Here is a 22500-nt window from a genome sequence, read left to right as displayed (position 1 = left end):
AACAACAACAACAACAACTAGTACTACTATACTACTACTACTGTACTACTACTACTACTACTACTACTACTACTCAAATTCCATTAATTCCTACCATTGATAATAACAATATTTACGAAAAGCACTGGCATTTATAAATTTATGTGTATGAGAGAGAGAGAGAGAGAGAGAGAGAGAGAGAGAGAGAGAGAGAGAGAGAGAGAGAGAGAGAGAGAGAGAGAGAGAGAGAGGTAAACAGTAGCTGAACACTTCAATGAAAGAGGAAAATGAAATAAAGAGGAGCACCTAAAAGTGAGGTACCCAATTAACACTACACAATGAACTCCACTGCCTTGATAATAGTACTCGAGGACGGCCAAGTAATAGGGAACAGCACAGGTAACTAAGGTAATGATAATGCTACTGAGAGGCGAGCTGAAGTAACGGTAACAGATCCAGTAATGGGCCCATCATCTCTCGCTTGCCTGCAATTCACTCTCTTTTTGTTGGCTTTTTCTCCCTCAATGTTTGGGAGAAGTTTATGTTGCATGCTTAATTCAGTGGTTGGTATCATTACAATGTACTTTCGTCTCTCTCTCTCTCTCTCTCTCTCTCTCTCTCTCTCTCTCTCTCTCTCTCTCTCTCTCTCTCTCTCTCTCTCTCTCTCTCTCTCTCTCTCTCTCTCTCATATTCTCTCTCTCTCTCTCTCTTCCGGATTTATACTCTAAGTTCTCCAGTGAATCATCCTTAATCTGGTTTCAGGGAACGTTCCTTTAACATTTCATCGTAAAGAAAGGAAACGCGAGATTCAAAACACAGAAATACACTAGTAAAAATTAAGAGGAATACAAGTATTTACCATCTTTTTATATCTTTTCATTGGATCTTTCTTGACACTTAACTTTTCATTCCGAGGGCCTCAATCATTCAAGGGACATTACTCATTCCAATGACAGAAATATTTTATAATTCCTTCCTGAGGAAATTTCCACTAGCATCACGCATAATATCAATGCATTATTAGTTTGTGTTGTGATTTGTATATACATTGTAAATTAAAGGGTAATTAAGGTTAATCTAGTACAAACTAAGTATTAGTCATTAAAATAAACAAAATGAGAAATAGATGTGTGCGGATTGTATATAGCATTTGTTTTGACATGGCAAGCTGAGGAACAAAGCTCACGGCTTGGTCCGAAACGCATCCTCAGTAGTCCAACGGTCCCCAGCCAGCAACCTTTCAAGTCAGTTCTCCGCCACTCTACAGCTTGCACTTGTTAAATTCACTAAGTTAATAAGAATTTAGAAGCACAGAACCTTGGATGACCACAAAAAAGCTGTCTTTGCTACGAAAACACGACCAGCCACTGGATTGAAACGCCCAGCGACATCAACTCGCAACCGACCCCGGCCATCACAGCTCTCCGCTAGCCACGTGTACCACAGCTAAGTTATCAGTTATTTATAATTATATTTAGCGATTGTATGTTAGCTGGGAGAGTATAAGAATGAGTGTTAAGTTCAAAAAGTCTCCATATTTCCTTTTGTCTTAGGAAAAAATTCACCACCCAAATAATGAAAAACTCACCTCCTGAAAGGTCTTCAGTTACTGCCGCCAGCTTCCCTCCAGTCAAGCGCGGTACGCCTCCAACAGTGACGCCCTCCAGTCTGCTCATCTGGAGGACCTTTGGCGACGTGACCCTCCTGGCCTTACTTAGTCCCTGCCGCGCCTCTCCCAGCAGCAGCGACGCCAGACTCTCGTTGCGTCGCCAGCCGTCGCCGTCGTCCACACTCGCCACTAGGTTGTCACCATGCTGTTCCGCACTGATAGTATGCCACAGGCCGTCCCCTACTCCGCGGCCCTCCACGCACGCCTCACGCACTCCCACGCCTGCGCCAGTTAGGGAGGCGCAGACGATACCAGATCGCAACTGAAGGTATGTATGAAGGAGGAGCGGTACATTAGCGAGACATAATGGCGGGTAGCTGGATGTCTGGCAGCAAATAAAGATGTCTCCAAAGTTTTATGAGTGTGTAGAGCTGGCAGTAAAGTGTGACCAGTTTTATAAACTAGATGTATGATGCTGTGATACCATCTTAAAACAAACTACATATGATGAATAATACATTATCATTATCTTATCATTAAACCCAGCTGTGACCTCAATGAAGGTTTTCCCTTTGTGTCTCACAACACAAGAGGGCAGTCACAGCCTGCTCTCTAAAGACAACTCTCTTCCTTCACACAAAATTACAAGCACCTATTTTTTTTTTTTTTTTTTATGTAAGGGGGACACTGGCCAAGGGCAACAAAGAAAAAAAAAAAAAAAGCCCACTGAGATGCCAGTCCCATAAACGGGTCCAAAGCGGTAGTCAAAAATTTAAGGATAAGTGTCTTGAAACCTCCCTCTTGAAGGAATTCAAGTCATAGGAAGGTGGAAATACAGGAACAGGCAGGGAGTTCCAGAGTTTACCAGAGAAAGGGATGAATGACTGAGAATACTGGTTAACTCTTGCATTAGAGAGGTGGACAGAATAGAGGTGAAAGAAAGAAGAAAGTCTTGTGCAGTGAGGCCGCGGGACGAGGGGGGCATGAAGTTACCAAGATCAGAAGAGCAGTTAGAATAAAAATAGCGGTAGAAGACAGCTAGAGATGCAACATTGCGGCGATGAGAGAGAGGCTGAAGACAGTCAGTTAGAGGAGAGGAGTTGATGAAACGAAAAGCTTTTGATTCCACCCTGTCCAGAAGAGCGGTATGAGTGGAACCCCCCCCAGACATGTGAAGCATACTCCATATATAGACGGATAAGGCCCTTGTACAGAGTTAGCAGCTGGGGGGTGTGGGTGAAAAAACTGGCGGAGACGTCTCAGACCGCCTAAATTCATAGAAGATATTTTAACTAGAGATGAGATATGAGGTTTCCAGTACAGATTATAAGTAAAGGACAGACCGAGGAAGTTCAGTGTAGAAGAGAGGGGCAGTTGAGTGTCAATGAAGATGGGATAGTTGTCTGGAAGGTTGTGTCGAGTTGATGGAGGGATTGAGTTTTTGAGACATTGAACAATACCAGGTTTGCTCTGCCCCAATCAGAAATTTTAGAGAGATCAGAAGTCAGGCGTTCTGTGGCTTCCCTGCGTGAAATGTTTACTTCCTGAAGGGTTGGACGTCTATGAAAATTGCAGGGTAGTATCATCAGCGTAGGAGTGGATAGGACAAGAAGTTTGGTTTAGAAGGTCATTGATGAATAATAATAAGAGGGTGGGTGACAGGACATAACCCTGAGGAACACTAGTGTTAATAGATTTAGGAGAAGAAGAGTGACCGTCTACCACAGAAGCAATAGAACGGTCAGAAAGGAAACTTGAGATGAAGTTACAGAGAGAAGGTTAGAAGCCGTAGGAGGGTAGTTTGGAAATCAAAGCTTTGTGCCAGACTCTATCAAAAGCTTTTGATATGTCCAAGGCAACAGCAAAAGTTTCACTAACATCTCTAAAAAAGAATGACCAAGACTCAGTAAGGAAAGCCAGATCACCAGTAAAGCGGTATTGACGGAACCCATACTGGCGATCAGATAGAAAGTTGTGAAGTGATAGATGTTTAGGAATCTTCCTGTTGAATATAGGTTAAAAAACTTTAGATAGGCATGAAATTAAAGCAACAGGACGGTAGTTTGAGGGATTAGAGCGGTTGCCCTTTTAAGGAACAGGCTGAATGTAGGCAAACTTCCAGCAAGAAGGAAAGGTAGATGTTGACAGACAGGGCTGAAAGAGTTTGACTAGGGAGGTGCAAGCACAGAGGCACAGTTTCGGAGAACAATAAGAGAGACCCCCATCAGGTCCATAAGCCTTCCGAGGGTTTAGGCCAGCGAGGGCATGGAAAACATCATTGCGAAGAATTTTAATAGGTAGCATGAAGTAGACAGAGGGTGGAGGAAAGGGAGGAACAAGCCCTGAATCGTCCAAGGTAGCGTTTTTAGCAAAGGTTTGAGCGAAGAGTTCAGCCTTAGAGATAGATGTGATAGCAGTGGTGCCGTCTGATTGAAATAAAGGAGGGAAAGAAGAAGAAGCAAAGTTATTCGAGATATTTTTGGCTAGGTGCCAGAAGTCACGAGAGGGGTTAGATCATTGAAAGATTTTGACACTTTCTGTTAGTGAAGGAGTTTTTGGCTAGCTGGAGAACAGACTTGGCATGGTTTCGGGCAGAAATGTAAAGTGCATGAGATTCTGGTGATAGAAGGCTTAAGTACCTTTTGTGGGCCACCTCTCTATCATGTATAGCACGAGAACAAGCTGTGTTAAACCAAGATTTGGAAGATTTAGGTCGAGAAAAAGAGTGAGGAATGTACGCCTCCATGCCAGACATTATCACCTCTGTTATGCGCTCGGCACACAAAGACGAGTCTCTGACACGGAAGTAGTAGTCACTCCAAGGAAAATCAGCAAAATATCTCTTAAGAATCCCCGTCACTAGCAGAGGCAAAATGCCAGAGGCACCTTCGCTTAGGGGGATCCTGAGGAGGGATTGGAGCGATAGGACAAGAGACAGGTATGAGATTGTGATCGGAGGAGCACAACGGAGAAGAGATGTTGACAGCATAAGCAGAAGGATTAGAGGTCAGGAAAAGGTCAAGAATGTTGGGCATATCTCAAAGACGGTCAGGAATACGAGTAGGGTGTTGCACCAATTGCTCTAGGTCGTGGAAGATAGCAAAGTTGAAGGCTACCTCACCAGGATGGTCAGTGAAGGGAAAGGAAAGCCAAAGCTGGTGGTGAACACTAAAGTCTCCAAGAATGGAGATCTCTGCAAAAGGGAAGAGAGTTTGAATGTGTTCCACCTTGGAAGTTAAGTAGTCAAAGAATTTCTTATAGTCGCAGGAGTTGGGTGAGAGGTATAAAGCACAGATAAATTTAGTTTGAGAGTGACTCTGTAGTCGTAGCCAGATGGTGGAAAACTCGGAAGATTCAAGAGCGTGGGCACGAGAGCAGGTTAAGTCGTTGCGCACATAAACGAAAGATCCAGCTTTGGATTGAAAATGATGATAGAGAAAGTAGGAGGGAACAGAAAAGGGGCTACTGTCAGTTGCCTCAGACACCTGAATTTCAGTGAGGAAAAGAAGATGAGGTTTAGAAGAGGAGAGGTCGTGTTCTACAGATTGAAAATTAGATTTTAGACTGCGAATGTTGCAGAAGTTAATGAAGAAAAAGTTGAGGGGGGGTGTCAAGACACTTGGGGTCGTTGTCAGAAGGACAGTCCGACCTGGGGACATTTGTGGTCCCCTCCCCAGATGGGGACTCCGAGGCTGGTGTAGGAATCATGATAATTTTGAATTTTTTGATTGAAGGGTGTGTGTGTTATTTGGTGCTTGTAATTTTGAGTGGAGGAAGAGAGTTGTGTTTAGAGGTCAGGCTGTGACTGCCCCCTTGTGTTGTGAGACACAAAGGGAAACGTTCAGTGAGGTCACAGCTGGGTTATAAGTTCACAGCACCCCCCTGATCCAGTGCTTTAGACCTCACTCACCCTTTACTCAAAATTCTAAATTATCATGGCGATTTCTACACCAGCCTCGGAGTCTCCATGTGGTGAGGGGACCACAAATATCCCCAGGTCGGACTGCTCTTCTGGTATCGAACCTAAGTGTCTTGACACCCCCCCTCAACCTTTTCTTCATGAACTTCTGCAGCATTCGCAGTCTTAGATCTAATTTTCAATCTGTAGAAAAACCACCTCTCCTCTACTAAACCTCATCTTCTTTTCCTCACTGAAACACATGTGTCTGAGGTAACTGACAGTAGCTCCTTCTCTGTTCCCTCCTACTTTCTCCGTCTTTTCATAGACATCCAACACTTCAGGCAGTAAACAGTTCATGCAGGGAAGCCACAGAACGCCTGACTTCTGATCTCTCTAAAATTTCTAATTGGGGCAGAGCAAACTTGGTATTGTTCAATACCTCAAAAAACTCAATTCCTCCATCTATCAACTCGACACAACCTTCCAGACAACTATCCCCTCTTCTTAACTGACACTGAACTGTCTCCCTCTTCTACATTGAACATCCTCGGTCTGTCTATTTTCTTATAATTAATTAATTATAATTAAACTCTAGCTAAAACAGATTCTATGAAGTTAGGGGTTCTGAGACGTCTCCGCCAGTTTTTCTTGCTGCACAAGACTTTTTTCTTTCTGTCACCCCTGTCTTGTCCATCTCCCAAATGCAAGAGCTAACCATTATTCTTAGTCCTCAATAATTCATGCCTTTCTCTGGTAAACTCTGGAACTCTCTGCCTGCTTTTGTATGTCCACCTTCCTATGACTTGAATTCCTTGAAGAGGGAGATTTCAAGACATTTTACCCTTAAATTTTTTATTAGCGCTTAGGAACCTATTCGTTTAATTTTTTTTTTATTGGATTTTTGTTGTTCTTGGCCAGTGGCCCTCCTACATAAAAAAAAAAAAAAATACTCTTGTAACTATCTGTCTACACACCTGCTTATCTTCCTACATACATATATTGCATATATTCATACGTATATAAAAACATAGAGACAGATAGATAATACATACGCACGAACAAAGAAACAAATAAAGTCAAATAGAGCATTCGCGCACAAGTATAACAGGCGCTGAGAGGCAAATTTGCAGATAAACCGAATAACACACACACACACACACACACACACACAGGTACACACGTGCAGGGTGAAGACGGCCGCGCGGTGCCTTGTCGCGAGGCGCACCAGCATTCCTGACGTTGCGTGCGGCACCCGCAGCCGCACCTGCAGCCTGGGCACGGCGGTGGGCGGCGCAAAGGAAAGAGCCACCCTCACGTAGGAACCACGGCCAAGGAAAGCAGGTGGCGAAAGTGTGGAGCATTTGGTCCCCGCCCATCCCGGCTCACACTCACACTCTGGATGGTTCAGGCCGCCCACACACTCCCCTCGGTACCCGCAGCCACCCATGCCTCCTGGACACGCTGCCTCCTGAGGGCGGCAGCCTGGTGCGCTGCCCCCACTGGAGGCGGGCTCCCCGAGGTCCGCCATCTGTTAAGGGAGGCGAAAGCATCGACAATGTGCACACCTTCATTGTGCTTAACAGAAATCGCACAAGCCAGTAACGAGGCAACTGCAATGAAGTTCTAGTTAGTGCAAACGGTTGACCGCTGAGGTCGGCCATCGCACGTGTTAATACCAAGGATTACAATATTTATGATATAACACTACCAAAACCTCTTCCCGTGTACACATTTGCCCAAGCACACTCTCTAAAAAGGAAACATTGTGCTGGCGATGCGTTTAGCGAGTCGTTATATGAGTATGTGCTAGAAGAGAGTTGCATGAACTTCACCATTCACTGAATACATTCAGACAAAACAATAAAAATATATGATTAGAAAACGGAAATAAACATATCTAAAAAACAAAACCCCACACGGAGTCTTCATGTTTCTATTTTTTTCCTTTTCAACTTAATCATTATTTCCAAGTTTTAAGTAAATCGAGAAAAAAAATCTTTGATTTACACGAGTTAACTAGCAATTAAGATGCAAAAGTACAAAACGAAGAAGGAAATAATAATGACGAGTCTTCTGCCTTTGAATGAAATGACTATACATACATACATATATATATATATATATATATATATATATCTATATATATATATATATATATATATATATATATAGAGAGAGAGAGAGAGAGAGAGAGAGAGAGAGAGAGAGAGAGAGAGAGAGAGAGAGAGAGAGAGAGAGAGAGAGAGAGAGAGAGAGAGAGAGAGAGAGAGAGAGAGAGAGAGAGAGAGAGAGAGAGAGAGATATATATATATATATATATATATATATATATATAGAGAGAGAGAGAGAGAGAGAGAGAGAGAGAGAGAGAGAGAGAGAGAGAGAGAGAGAGAGAGAGAGAGAGAGAGAGAGAGAGAGAGAGAGAGAGAGAGAGAGAGAGAGAGAGAGAGAGAGAGAGAGAGAGAGAGAGAGAGAGAGAGAGAGAGAGAGAGAGAGAGAGAGAGAGAGAGAGAGAGAGAGAGAGAGAGAGAGAGAGAGAGAGAGAGAGAGAGAGACATTGATGTCATCCAACAATTTTTTTCATACACCAGTTTCCGAAGGTAAATGTTTTTTTTTTCCTTTTCTTCCTGGCTTTGAACTGAATGGCTTGTAAGTGGCACTGTAAAAATGATCACTGTAATACTATATTCAACCATAAAAGACACACACACACACACACACACACACACACACACACACACAGGACCATGCGCGCGCAGGCTGTTCCCACCCACCTGTCCGTTGAATGTGAGGTGTGATAGGCAGCCGTGCAGCGGGCGCGCGATCGGTGGCTCCCACCATCCGTGCTGCTCGGCCATGGGCGGAGAGTGGGCCATCCCACCTACCTGCAGGGGTCCCAGGCTCGGCCACGACTCCAGCACCCAAGGACTGCCCCACTTCGCCCACGCCAGGCAGTGAGACGGGCCGGTGCTCTGCCACTCACGCCCGCACCGGTCCACCATGAGAGCCACGCCCTGAGCCGCCGTAAAGGATACACTACCAGGAACTTTCATCACGTGAGCAAACATGGTATTAATCAGGCTTGTTCTAAGGTCTTGGTTGTTAATCTGCTCCGCCGGCTTCGTGAAAGGCTGATATGTGCCATCACGACAGATAATTTCCGGTATTTCAGTACATCACATAGAATATCGCTGAAACTTTAGATCAAAGGAAAATATTTATAAACACAAACCCTGGTTCACAAACATCACTCCGCCATCTATGGGGGATGAGAACCAGTAGTGAGATCAAGAAAGTAAGGAAACCCCAGAGAGAGAGAGAGAGAGAGAGAGAGAGAGAGAGAGAGAGAGAGAGAGAGAGAGAGAGAGAGAGAGAGAGAGAGAGAGAGAGAGAGAGAGAGAGAGAGAGAGAGAGAGAGAGAGAGAGAGAGAGAGAGAGAGAGAGAGAGAGAGAGAGAGAGAGAGAGAGAGAGAGAATATAATCAGAAAACAGCTTTAAGCACGCCCAGAAGTACTCAGACAACAGCAGTGAGGGAGCCACACCGCCGTCGCACCTCACCTGGGTATCGAGGCGCAGGTGGAGGTTGTGCCACTCCCCATCGTGCAAAGTCATGTTCACCTCCAGCTTAATGGGCTCCAGGCTACCCTCCAGCAACAGTTGTGGGCGGCCGTGCTTCATCTGTAAGGCGAGCATGGGTGTGGGGACATTGTGGTGTGGTCGTTGCGAGGGTGCCATGGGGCCGGCGTAGAGCAAGAGGCCTTGCGGGTGGCGGGTGAGGACTCGCATGGAGATAGTGGTGGGGAGGCAGCGAGGCAGCGGCGGCACCCACGCCCACCCAGAGCCAAGGAAGGTGCGCGCCAACACCTTGCAGCGCCATCCCTTGGATCCCCCCGGACACACACACCTGGGGGATCACACCTGCTCATTCCTCACCTCGGTGGCCGCTGGGCTATCAACTCTCGCCAAGCAGCCAGCGGAAAGGTGTTCCGTGGCTACAAGGCAGGTGTTTCCATCTCATATTAATTAAGAACAAGGAAAACATGCTTAATGGTAACTAATCTGACACAGGACCACACACACCTGTTGCCGGCAGGGGTGGGGAGGCAGCGGCCGCCATTCAGGCAGGAGGAGGGTGTGCAGGTCTCCGGCTCCTGGGCACGGCAGGAGGGGGCGCGGGAGAGGCGCGGCGTGACCAGGGAGGTGACGTTGGTGTCCACGACCTGGCAATGAACAGCATTGATAATCACCCACACTTTCCAGTCCGCTGGCCTGACGTCAACCTGTCAGTTTATTAAGACTACCTTATCGCTCCTCCAAAACACCTCTAATCGTGTTAGATCACCCATACGTGTGTCAGCTACATCATAAGCCCCTTACATCAGGAGCTTCAACTACACTGTCATCACCTCAGTCAAGAACGTCGGCCACCACATCATTCCTCGTCAGCCTCAAACAAGAGGACGAACACACCAGTCCGGGTCAGCCACTCACCACGCAGTGACACATCAATCATCTGCTGCGCCCGCACAGCAAAAAATAATTGAATAAAGAAAAAACATTGACCTAAACATGATGAGGTAAAAAAAAAAAAAAAAAAAAAAATAGCGACAAAATAGAGAACAAAACATGGGCATGTTAATTTTTCAACAGCAAAGCCAACAAAACAAAATAGGAGGTTGGTGTTACCAATCTTCAAAATACACAGGAATCTCAGATATGAAAACGGAAACCGAGCAACAAATGAAACTTTTCTCAGCAACTCGCAAAAAAATAAAAGAAGTACCAACCAGCAAAGGGTAAAACAAGTCATAACGAAAAGCATCACTATTGGTACCTTCACTTCCACCAATAATCAAATTTCCCTCTCTATCTTCATTCACTCAAACGCAATTTCCTTTTACGGGAGAAAATTGTAATATATCTCAAAATTTCGCCTGCAGGAGCCAAGTACCTGGAGAGGGAGAGAGGTAGAGGCGAGGGAGGCCGCGGAGGACGGGTCGCCAGGCTGAGAGTCCCGCAGGCTGGAAGAGTGAGTACCATCTAGTCGCTCTCCAGCCTCTTCGGGAGAGCCAAGATGCACCCGCAATTTGGTGGCCTCCTCCAGCTGCGATTAAGACGTAATATAGGTGAGACTGAGGCGATGGAGGTTACTGAAGATAAACAGATGACTGGAAGGGGATCTAGCGGAAGCAGGTGAACACTGAGGACGAAATGGCTGTGATGGGAAGTGGTGAGAGAAGCCAATAGTGAAAGCTAAATGGCACGGTGAGGTGAATATGTGAGTGACAAGCGTGGAGGGGTTATATGTGCCTTTAGAGGTGACTGACAGAAGGGCGTCACTGGGCTGAAGGGAACAGGGTGAGTGAATGAGCCTCCAAAGCCTCACCTGTCGTAAGTGAAGCCCCAGCAGACCCAGAAGCTTCGTTGGATCCATGAATACTCCTCCTGGACCCACCACACTCAACCACACGCAGGCTGACGGAGGAGGCGGAGGCAACCGGGCACTCTCCTCTTCGCTTCCTTTTCCTTCACTTCCGTCAGCTGAGGCAACAGTGGCTCTAGTGGAGTGTGGCGGACTGTGGCGGTAACGATCAGTGTCTGGGTGCTGGTGGCTGTCATCGTGGCTGGGTTCTGGCCGCTGGCGTCGAGGGTGCGACAGCGTGCCATCATACAGTGACACCACCTCAACCTTGTGGGAGGAGCTTCCCCCCACCACCTTCAGTACCTCGTCCAGGAGTATGCCAAGCCTCCCACCGCCTCCCTGCAGATATAAGATCACACATTTCTTAATGGTAAAAAAACGAAGCAGTGGCAGGCTGTGGGTGGGTGAGTGGAGCGGTGATGGCACAAGATTCAAAGACGGGAATTTACCTTTGTTGCCTCTAATGAAGTTACCATTACTGTGTGTGTGTGTGTGTGTGTGTGTGTGTGTGTGTGTGTGAACTGAGAAGGATGGTATCGCATAATGATATCATACATTATGTCGGAGTTACACACACACACACACACACACACACACACACACACACACACACACACACACACACACACACACACACACACACACACACGTGCGCGCCAAATTGACCCACTTTATTCCGAAAACGTTTAAAAGGCAAGATAATAAAAAAAGTGCTATTAGAAAAGAGAATAATTTCATTCCAATAGCTTTTATAAAGAAAACGGATTTGCTGCTATTCCAGCAGTCACCATTAGAGGAAGAGTCTGTCCTGATGAAACACGAGCTGTTAAGTATGCTAATGAGAGAGAGAGAGAGAGAGAGAGAGAGAGAGAGAGAGAGAGAGAGAGAGAGAGAGAGAGAGAGAGAGAGAGAGTTACATTGCAGTGGTACCGTTTCTCAGTGCTCTGCGTCGCTGCCCGGTACTGTTGCTGTTACTGAACAATGAGGCAAGTTTTCACCAGCTTATCTACCCGCGCTATTCCTGAACCTCAGATTCCTGAACAGTTCTGCGGAAAGCCTGTGTTGGCAGTCCAGGGGGCGGGGATGAGCTGGCCATGTATTTTGCGATGTTTGGTAACGTGACTAGGAGCTTATCCAGGTAATATCCTGTTAACACTCCTGCTGCCAGCGAGCGCAAATCTTCCATATTCTTGGGCTTACTGAGCTGCAACTGATGCTTCGCTAAATATACTCGCAATGTGTTATGGTTTTACTGATAGCTAGCTTTTTTCCTTCACATGGATTTTTATAACTCTTTTTTTTTCTCTTTTTTTAAGTTAGAGACATTGGCCTAAGGCAAAAAAAAAAAAAAAAAAAAAAAAAAAAAGAGAAGAAAAAGGCCCACTGAGTTGCTAGTCCCAAAAGAGATGTCAAAAGGATCATCCATAATTGGAGGATAAGTGTCTTGAAACCTCCCCCTTGAAAGAGTTCAAGTCATAGGAATGAGGAAATACAGAAACAAACAGGGAGTTTCAAAGTTTACCAGAAAAATAAGATGAATAATTTTGATTACTGATTAACTTTTGCATTGGAGAAGTGGAGAGAATACGGGTTATAGAAAGTAGAAAGTCTTGTGCAGCGAGGCAACGGCCAGGAGGGGAGGTATGCGGTTAACAAGATCAAAAGAGCAATTAGCATGAAAATAGCGGTAAAAGATACCAATAAATGCAACATTGCGATAATGAGAGAGAGGCTGAAGACAATCAGTTAGAGGAAAGGAACTGATAAAATGAAATGAAAGGGGGAATGACAAAAACTGGCGTAGACGACTCAGAATGTCTAACTCCCTGTAGGCTGTTTTAGCTAGCGATGAGATGTGACGTTTCCAGTTTAGAATATTAGGAAAGGACAGACCGAGGATGTTCAATGTAAAAATGGGGAGAGTTTAGTGTCTTTGAAGAAGTGGGAATAGTTATCTAGAAGGTTGTGCCGAGTTAACAGATGGAGGAATTGAGTTTTTGAGACATTGACCAATACAAATGTGTTGTCACAGTCATAAATTTTGGAGAGACCAGAAATAAGGCGATTTATGGCTTCCCTGTTTGAGTTTGTAATTCCTAAAGGGCTGGATGTGGAAAAGTGCAGGGTGGCAGCACCAACGTAGTAGTGGAGAGGACAAGAAGTGTGGCTTAGGCCTTAGAGGATCATTACTGAATAATAGGAAGAGAGTGGATGTCAACAGAACCCTGAGGAACACCACTGTTAATAGACTTAGGAAAAGAACAGTGACTACCACAACAGCAACAGAACGGTCAGAAAGGAAACTTAAGGTGAAGTTACTGAGAGAAGGATAAAAGCCGTAAGAGAGTAGTTTAGAATTCAAAGACTCCATCAAATACTTTTGATATGTCTAAAGGAATAGCGAAAATTTTACACATTTCCTAAAAGAGGATGACCAAGACTCAGTAAGGAAAACCAGGTCACCAGTAGAGCATCCTTGACGGAACCCATACTGGCGATCAAATACAAGATTGTAAAGTGATAGATGTTTAAAACTCTTCCTTTTGAGGATTAAAAAAAAAAAAAACTTTAAAGAGGCTGGAAATTAAAGCAATAGGACGCTAGTCAGAGGGATTAGAGCGGTGATCTTTTTTGTGAACAGGCTGAATGTAAGTAAATTTCCAGCAGGAAGGAAAGGTAGATGTTAATAGACAGAGTTGGAAGAATATGACCAGGCAAGGTGCAAGCACGGATGCACAGCATCGGAGAACAAAAGGAGGGACCCCATCAGGTTCATAAGCCTTCGGAGGGTTAAGGCCAGCGAGGGCATGAAAAACATCACTGTGAAGGATCTTAATGGTTAGGATGAGATAGTCGGAGAGTCGAGGAGAGGGAAAAGCAAGAACTGAATCGTCCAAGCAAAGGTTCAGGCTAAGAGTTCAGCTTTAGAAATAGATGAGACGGCAGTGGTGCCATCAGGATGAAATAAAGGAGGGAAAGATGAAGAAGCTAAGTTATTGGAGATGTTTTTGGCTAGGTGCCAGAAGTCACGAAGGGAGTTAGATCTTGAAAGATTTTGACCCTTTCCATTAATAAAGAAGCTTTTGGATAGTTGAAAAATAGACTTGGCATGATTCCGCGCAGAAATATGAAGTGCATGAGATTCAGGTGATGGAATGTTCAATTAGCACTTGTGAGCCGCCTCTCTATCATGTATAGCACTAGAACAGGTTGTGTTAAACTAAAGTTTGGAAGGTTAAGAGCGAGAGGAAGAGTGAGGAATGTGAAGTCAGGCCTTTTATCGTCACGCTGATGCTCTGTTAAGACGAGACAGCAACTGTGTAGAGAAGCTGCTTAGTGCGTTTACCCCCCCCCCACCTCTCTCTCTCTCTCTCTCTCTCTCTCTCTCTCTCTCTCTCTCTCTCTCTCTCTCTCTCTGTGTGTGTGTGTGTGTGTGTGTGTGTGTGTGTGTGTGTTTGCTACAGTTTGTCTCGACGAGTGGTATGAACTGACTCACTGAACGGTGGCATAAACGGTAAGTGGAACAGTTTTTCCTCTGAATGAGAAGAGGAAGAAGAGATGGGGAGGAGGAGGAGGAGGAGGAGGAGGAGGAGGAGGAGGAGGAGGAGGAGGAGAAGGAGGAAGACCGCATCTTACAAATAAATGACATATATTTTCCAAGTATTCATTTATTTTTTCCTGGTATCAGTAAGGGATATAAGTACTTAGACACAAGTAATAGGATGTTTTTTTTCTTTTCAAGTGTATTCTTATTGGTAGTGTGGCGAAAACTGTAAGGGCAGTGTGGAGAGGAAATGCAGGCTGATCGTAGTTGGAAGGAGCGACGGGAACTCTGTTTCTCACGTTTTCTATTCTTTAAAGGTTATAACTCATGCAATATAATGTTCACGGTTCTCCCTTCTCTTTAATGTCTGATAGTCATTTATTATTTTGCAATATATTCGAAAGAAATGAATTTATTTATTTATTTATTTTTTCATTTTAAAGATGCATATATCTGTCTCGTTAAGCTATTCTGAGTTTCTAAAAAGAAGGAAATATATTACCTACTTTTGTTCACATCGGCACGGATTATTGTCTAGAAAACTCACTAGAAAAGTTATTCAGATCTTCAACACTAATATAACACAGATGAAAAAAGAAGAAAAAAAAAAAAAAAAACAGGTCACGAGAAGCTTCATGCTGGTGACAAACCCAGACCCATGCAAAGAGCCGCCTGCAATCCGAACAATTTCCTCCTGTCAGCAGCCATCTCTGTTACATTGTCCACAAGTTGTTACGATGACATAACGAACCGCCACCATCACTATTACTACTACTACTACTACTAATTCTCTTACTACTACTACTGCTACTACTACTCTTACAATTATGGCTAATATATGGCTAATAGTATTGATAATAAGATCAACAACAATAATAACGATAATAAGAACAAAAAATAAAGAAAAAAGAAAGTAAACACGAAAAAAAAACAAAAAACAAAGCCCAGACCTATGCAGGCCGCCTCCTGGAATCCTACACTCTTCCCGGATTTCGGCTTCCTTCACAAACAACGTTCTCTCATCCCTCATCCCCCCCTCCTCCTCCTCCTCCTCCTTCCTTTTCTTTCAGCCAAGGACGCTCTTCAGCAACGACACGGTAATCATGAAGGTTTAAGGCTAATCTGGGAACAGTGACATCTACACACACACACACACACACACACACACACACACACACACATCTACACACACACACACACACACACACACACACACACACACACACACATCTACACACACACACACACACACACACACACACACACACACACACACACAAACACACATCTACACACACACATCTACACACACACACACACACACACACACATCTACACAAACACAAACACACACACACACACACACACACACACACACTTGGGTTGTCTTTTTCTAAAAAAAAAATTCAACTGGTATTCTCACATCTCAGTTTCCATCAAGTTAATAAATGTTCTGCCTCGTCTCCGAACAACTCCTCCTTCCATTAGCTAACTCTGTTACCTAACGCTAAAGGTTGTACAAGCTGTTACCATGAGATAACGAACCATCACCACCACCACTTCTACTACTACTACTACTACATCTACCACCGCCACCACCACTATCACTACTACTACTACTTTTGTGACCCGGGACAACACAGGAGCAGAAAAATAAGAATAATATCTAAGAAGGCACAAGAACATAAATAGACGTAGGAAGAGAAGCATAATAACAGAAGAAAGAAGGGAATAAAGAGAAATCAGAAGATAACGTGGGAAGAAGCCGGTGAGACCACAAGGCGGTCAAATGGAGATAAGAGAGCAAATAGCAAAATTACCAGTACATATCGCAAACCAATGAGTCAGGAGAAGGTACCAAGAACAACAACAATATCCAGGCCCAGAAATTTCCAATAACTAATAGATAGAGAAGCAGAAGACGGCAGAAGATAAAGGAGAATAAGAAATATACTCGTACAAGCAAACACAAGACGAAGAGAAGATATCGCAGGCCGAGGAAGCAAAATAGTGAAGCACAAGACGGCAAGAGACAGAGACGAACATGAGATACATGAACAAATATCAAGACAAATAGAGGATATCACAGGCCGAGGAACCAAGATAGTGGAGCAGAAGACGGCAAAAGACAAAGGCGAACGAGAGAAACAGATTAAGAGAAGCAACAGAACGAGAGAGAAGCAGCTTCTAGAACAAACTCCCATAGCCTGAAGTTACCAGAGGACTAAGAGATACCAGAGCCGAAGACGGTCATGGAATGTTGACGTGACCAACGATACGGCCCAGAGAATGATCAGCTGACTAATAGATTAACGTATGACTAATAGATATCTCAGGAGAGGCAGCCAGGTGTCCATGACTCAAGCATCAGATTATGAGTCAGTAAGGAAATGGATCATGCGTGAAGAGGCTACGAAAATGAGCCATAATGGTAATAACAGTTCGTGGCGAAAACTTCGTAAATGGGGAAATATAGGCAGCATCTAGGCGCTAGGGAAAACAGAAGAGAGTCGCTAGAACTCGCAGAGAGGAATCCCGGATCTGAGAGGGCCAGACTAGGGCGAGACAAGGAGCGAGATGGCTCAGCTCACCGGATTGCTGGCCGTAAGTTGAGGTTAAAAGTTTGCAGTGCAGTCTGTCGCAGCTCATATTGGTAGGTATTGTAGGTAAGAGTATTTTGTTGGTTTTTATTATGATGTGTAATATTATGTGTTGAAGTGAAAAGTGACACTGATTATTCGGATAGTTCTTGAATATTGATGTATTGCTGAACGCTTCATGCGAAATAATAACACTTGAATCTTGAAGTATAATGAAGTGCATTTTGCGGTTGTGTTACGTGATACTCCAAATAATTTGTTGTATTTAATTTTAGCGAATTAAAATAAGAAAGTTATTAGTGTATGCTGTATGCTACTGAGTGTCCAGTCTAGGCAAGATTGCAACTTTGCAACGCACAATACCACTACTACTACTACTACTACTACTACTACTACTACTACTACTACCACTATTACTACTACACCTACCATCACCACCACTACAATCTACTTTTTCTTCTACACCTACACCTACTACTACTACTACTACTACTACTACTACTACTACTACTACTACACCTACCATCACTACTACTACTACTACTACTACTGCTGCTATAATAAGAACAGCAAGGGCAATAACGATAAAAAAAAAAAATGGCACGAAGAAAAGAAGAAAATAGAGCCAAGACAATCACAGGAAGACAGCAATAAATCGAAAATCACACGAAACATACCAACAATAAGAAAACAACAACCTGTGCATTCACCTTACCTGTGGAGTCCAACCGCGGGCGAGGCGTGCGGGCGTGGTGGGGAACAGCGAGAGGGGGGCTGCGCGTGCCAGGGCAGCGGGGGCCAGGAGTCTTACCATCACCGTCACGTTGGCAGCCACTCCTCGTTGCCGCCACGTCCGGTCACTCACGCGAAAGTGGAGATCGTACCTGCAGCGGGAGAACATGAGTGCCAGAGAGGAAGGAGGCTCAGAAGAATGGAGGGAGGAGAGGCAGCACAGGAAAGGAACGGGGGGAGGAAATGGAGCACACGAGAGGAATGGAGCGAGAAAAGGCAGCACACGAGAGGAATGGAGGGAGGAGAGACAGCACACGAGAGGAATGGAGGGAGGAAAGGGAGCACAGGAGAGGACTGGAGTATCTTGAAAAGCAATTAGGAAAGGTTTGACCGATTGATTGATTCGCTGACTGACTGAAGGCGCTGCAACATTGATGTCGTGGGAAGAGATGAAACAATGTAAAAAAAAAAACAAAAAAAAAAAACAAAAACGAAGAATACGTAGTGCAAGCATCGTAACTTGAAGAGGAAGAGGAGGAGGAGGAGGAGGAGGAGGAGGAGGAGGAGGAGGAGGAGAGAGAGAGAGTGAGAGAGAGAGAGAGAGAGAGAGAGAGAGAGAGAGAGAGAGAGAGAGAGAGAGAGAGAGAGAGAGAGAGAGAGAGTTTAAAAATAAAAAAAAAAGTATTCTGTGCATGAGGATTTAGCACAACACACACCAGAAGTAAAAAAAAAAAATAAAACAAAATAAATAGAAAAAGTCAAATCAAAGAAGTAGCAATCAATTCTGACAATCAAGCTGCCTTTTCTTCTATACATAGCAATACTACACCAAAGGAATGAATATACGCTGGCACTCCGCTCTTGTTAAATTGATTGCAGTATGAGTGACGAGGGAACGCTGGTCACACAAACAGTTGAGCCACAAATAATAATAAGTGATCTACGTGGACTATTGATCTTGTTCCTGACCTTATTCTTCTTACTGTGTGTATTCTGTTAGTTAGTACTTCTTTACACAAAGGTTGAACTTCAAACAGACAAATAAATAAGACATAAATACCATGCTGAATTTTATCGTGCATTTCACTGACATTATAACAATCCATACTTCTGTATAGCTAGAATATCATTGCATTATAAGTTCAGAATGACGGATGGAATCTAAAATGTAAACGTGCTTTTCTTTTTACTGCCGTTACAGTTCTGATGAAATTCACTCTCGCGGCTTCTTTTAAGTACTGTTTGTTGATCTCATGCAAAACTGACACTTCAAGTGGTCTTCCTGGCGTGCTGAAAAAAAAAAAAAGAAAAAAAAAAAGATTCGCTCTCTAGAGCGGATAATGAAATCAAATTTTCTGGAAGTGAAACACATATTTGAAAGAAGAACTGTATAGATTATTTCTTTCTTAGTTTTGTACACGTGTATGTGTTTTACTATTGATGTTGTGGTTAAGAATAGTCTTACATGAGCATGAATCATGAGTACCACACATCCACATACACACAAACACACACATACACACGTAGCAGCAGCAGCAGCAGCAGCAATTATAGTAGTAGTAGTAGTAGTTTACTGACAATATGTATTTACAAAAATACAGGAATTTTCCTAAATAATAATGATAATAATTAATAATAAATGACGAATAAAAACATAATTAGAACTGAAAAAAATGACCAAATAAAACCGTGAATGCATAAAATTAATATTAAGAGTGTTGACAACTCTCCCCTTAGTTTGAACGATAGTAAAAAGTGACAATCAACACAACATGATGGCGAATCAAAACTAAAATTTTCTACACAACAAAAATAGTAATAAACACATACATAAACTATCAGACACACTATTGCTGTTTCCCTTCCCAATCAAAACAACAGCACAGCCACACAGCATAAAGAACACCTTACTCACAGCCTTTCTTTACAAAGCATCACCACAGCCTCGCAGGAAGAAGAGAAACCATGTACAGTCTTCACACAGCCACAACACAACCACGTACAGTCTTCACACAGCCACAACACACCAGAAAACAGTAAGAGAACACATTCTTCACACAACAGTCAGAGGGAACGGCCTCAACACAGCCTCACCTCCCCTCCCTCACCACGCTGGAGGCGAAGACAGTGCCGTGGCGCGGGTCCAGGGAGAACAGAGGGTGCGGCGGACCGTCCCACGCGTAAGACTTGTCCCCAGCATCCCAGTCGTCAGGGTCGTTCACGTACACTCGGCCTAGAGGCGCTTCTGAGCCCCCGCCCTGTGTGGGAGACGAACGAGGGATGCAGTGAGAAACAGTGATACTGCTTAAAAGAAAAATATCAAGGGAAGAGAATTCTCTCTCTCTCTCTCTCTCTCTCTCTCTCTCTCTCTCTCTCTCTCTCTCTCTCTCTCTCTCTCTCTCTCTCTCTCTCTCTCCGAAATATGACCATGTCACACCTATTTTACATGAATTACAGTGGTTCACTATTACAGACAATATAACACCCGATACAGCTGTAGCAATCTTTAAGCATCTCAACAATCTCTGTTTTGAGTTGCTGGCTTTACCGACTGTAAATCAAGTCACCTGTGGCACTACATGCCAGCAAAACAAGCTGTATGTCCCAAAGGTAAATACCAGGGTTGGCATTAAAAAAAAACACCCTAAGTGGGTTTTTTGTTTAAAAAATATTTTACACATCGAAATTTAGTTCTATATCATATTGATAATTAAGGTATATATATATATATATATATATATATATATATATATATATATATATATATATATATATATATGTATATATATATATATATATATATATATATATATATATATATATATATATATATATATATATATATATATATATATATATATATATATATATATATATATATATATATAAAATATATGCATATATACATGCAAAAAATGTATCAGCATGACCTAAACAAGTGTGTTTTCTTCATTAATAAAGAGTGTCAATCTTTCAAGATCTAACTCCCCTTGTAATTTGTGGCAGCTAGCCAAAAACATCCATCATCTTCATCTTTTCCTCTTTTATTTCAACTTGATGATACCACTGCCATCTCATCTATTTCTAAAGCTGAACTCTTACCTCAAAGCTTTGCTAAAAACTCTACCTTGGATGATTCCCTCTCCTCCACCCTCTGACAACTACTTCATGCTACCTAATAAAATATTTCGCAATGATGTTTTCCGTGCCCTCGCTGGTCTTAATCCTCAGAAAGCTTACAAACCCGATGGAGTCCCTCTCATTGTTCTCTGAAGCTGTGCCTCTGTCCTTGCACCTTGCCTAGTCAAAACTTTTCCAACTCTGTCTATCAAGATCTACCTTTCCTTCTTGCTGGAAGTTTGCCTAAATTCGTCCTGTTCCTAAAAAGGGTGACCATTCTAATCTCTCAAGCTATCGTCCTATTGTTTTAATTTCCTGCCTCTCTAAAATTTTGAATCTATCCTCAACAGGAAGATTCTTAAACATCTCTCAATTCACAACCTTCTATCTGATCGCCAGTATGGGTTCCGTCGAGGCCGCTCTACTGGTGATCTGGTTTTCTTTACTAAGTCTTGGTCATCCTCTTTTAGAGGTTTTGGTGAAGCTTTTGGTGTTGCCTTAGACATATCAAAAGCTTTTGATAGAGTCTGGCACAAAGCTTTGATTTCCAAACTACCCTCCTACGGCTTCTATCCTCTCTGTAACTTCATCTCAAGTTTCCTTTCTGACCGTTCTATTGCTGCTGTGGTAAACGGTCATTGTTCTTCTCCTAAATCTATCTATTAACAGTGGTGTTTCTCAGGGTTCTGTCCTATCACCCACTCTCTTCCTATTATTCATTAATGATCTTCTAAACCAAACTTCTTGTCCTATCCACTCTTGCGCTGATGATACCACCCTGCACATTTCCATGTCTTTTCGTAGACGTCTAACGTTTCAGGAAGTAAATAGTTCTCGCAGGGAAGCCACAGAACGCCTGACTTCGGAGGTCTCTAAAATTTTTCATTGGGGCAGAGCAAACTTAGTACTGTTCAGTGCCTCAAAAACACATCTCCGTCTATCAACTCAACACAACCTTTGAGACAATTATCCCCTCTTCTTCAACGACACTCAACTGTCCCCCTATTCTGCACTGAACACCCTCGGTTTGCCCTTTATTTATGGTCTAAACTGGAAACTCCACATCTCATCTCCTGCTAAAACAGCTTCTATGAAGTTAGGTGTTTTGAGTCGTCTCCGCCAGTTTTTCTTACCACCCCCAGCTGCTAACTCTGTAAAGGAGCCTTATCCATCTATGTATGGTGGGGTTTCCTTTTATACCGCTCTTTTAGACAGGGTGGAATCAAAAGTTTTTCGTCTTATCAACTCCCCTCCTCTGACTGACTGACTTCAGCCTTTCTCTCATCGCCGCAATGTTGCATCTCTTGCTATATTTTACTGTTATTTTCATGCTCTTCTGATCTCGTTAACTGCATGTCTCTCCTCCTCCCGCGGCTTAATTGCTCACCCCTATTCTGTCCACGTTTCTAATTCTCAATGATTCATTCCTTTCTCTGGTAAAATCTGGAACTCCCTGCCTGCTTCTGTATTTCCTCTTTCCTATGACTTGAACTCTTTCAGGAGGGCGGTTTCAACACACACATCCTGTAATTTTTGACGACCGATACCTAAGTGCACTTTTTTATTTTTTATTATATTTTTTGTTGCTCTTGG

At 43.4% G+C, this 22500-nt stretch overlaps 1 protein-coding gene across 4 annotated transcripts in view; it reads right to left on the bottom strand.

Annotated features, from left to right (window-relative positions):
• LOC135100455 (neural-cadherin-like) overlaps nt 1-22500 on the bottom strand; it is a 78226-nt gene that overhangs the window by 14873 nt on the left and 40853 nt on the right. For all 4 annotated transcript variants that reach the window (XM_064003369.1, XM_064003370.1, XM_064003367.1 and 1 more), the window contains exons 8-16: nt 19882-20045; nt 17771-17939; nt 10876-11250; nt 10441-10593; nt 9570-9709; nt 9048-9393; nt 8264-8503; nt 6670-7017; nt 1568-1910 (exon numbers count right to left, since the gene is read on the bottom strand). In XM_064003369.1, coding sequence (XP_063859439.1) covers nt 1568-1910; nt 6670-7017; nt 8264-8503; nt 9048-9393; nt 9570-9709; nt 10441-10593; nt 10876-11250; nt 17771-17939; nt 19882-20045 — 2278 coding nt within the window. The remainder of the gene's footprint in view (nt 1-1567; nt 1911-6669; nt 7018-8263; nt 8504-9047; nt 9394-9569; nt 9710-10440; nt 10594-10875; nt 11251-17770; nt 17940-19881; nt 20046-22500) is intronic.

This window comes from Scylla paramamosain, chromosome 5, assembly GCF_035594125.1.
Source record: "Scylla paramamosain isolate STU-SP2022 chromosome 5, ASM3559412v1, whole genome shotgun sequence".
NCBI classification, from domain to species: domain Eukaryota; kingdom Metazoa; phylum Arthropoda; class Malacostraca; order Decapoda; family Portunidae; genus Scylla; species Scylla paramamosain.
This window is presented reverse-complemented; position numbering and strand designations above follow the sequence as displayed.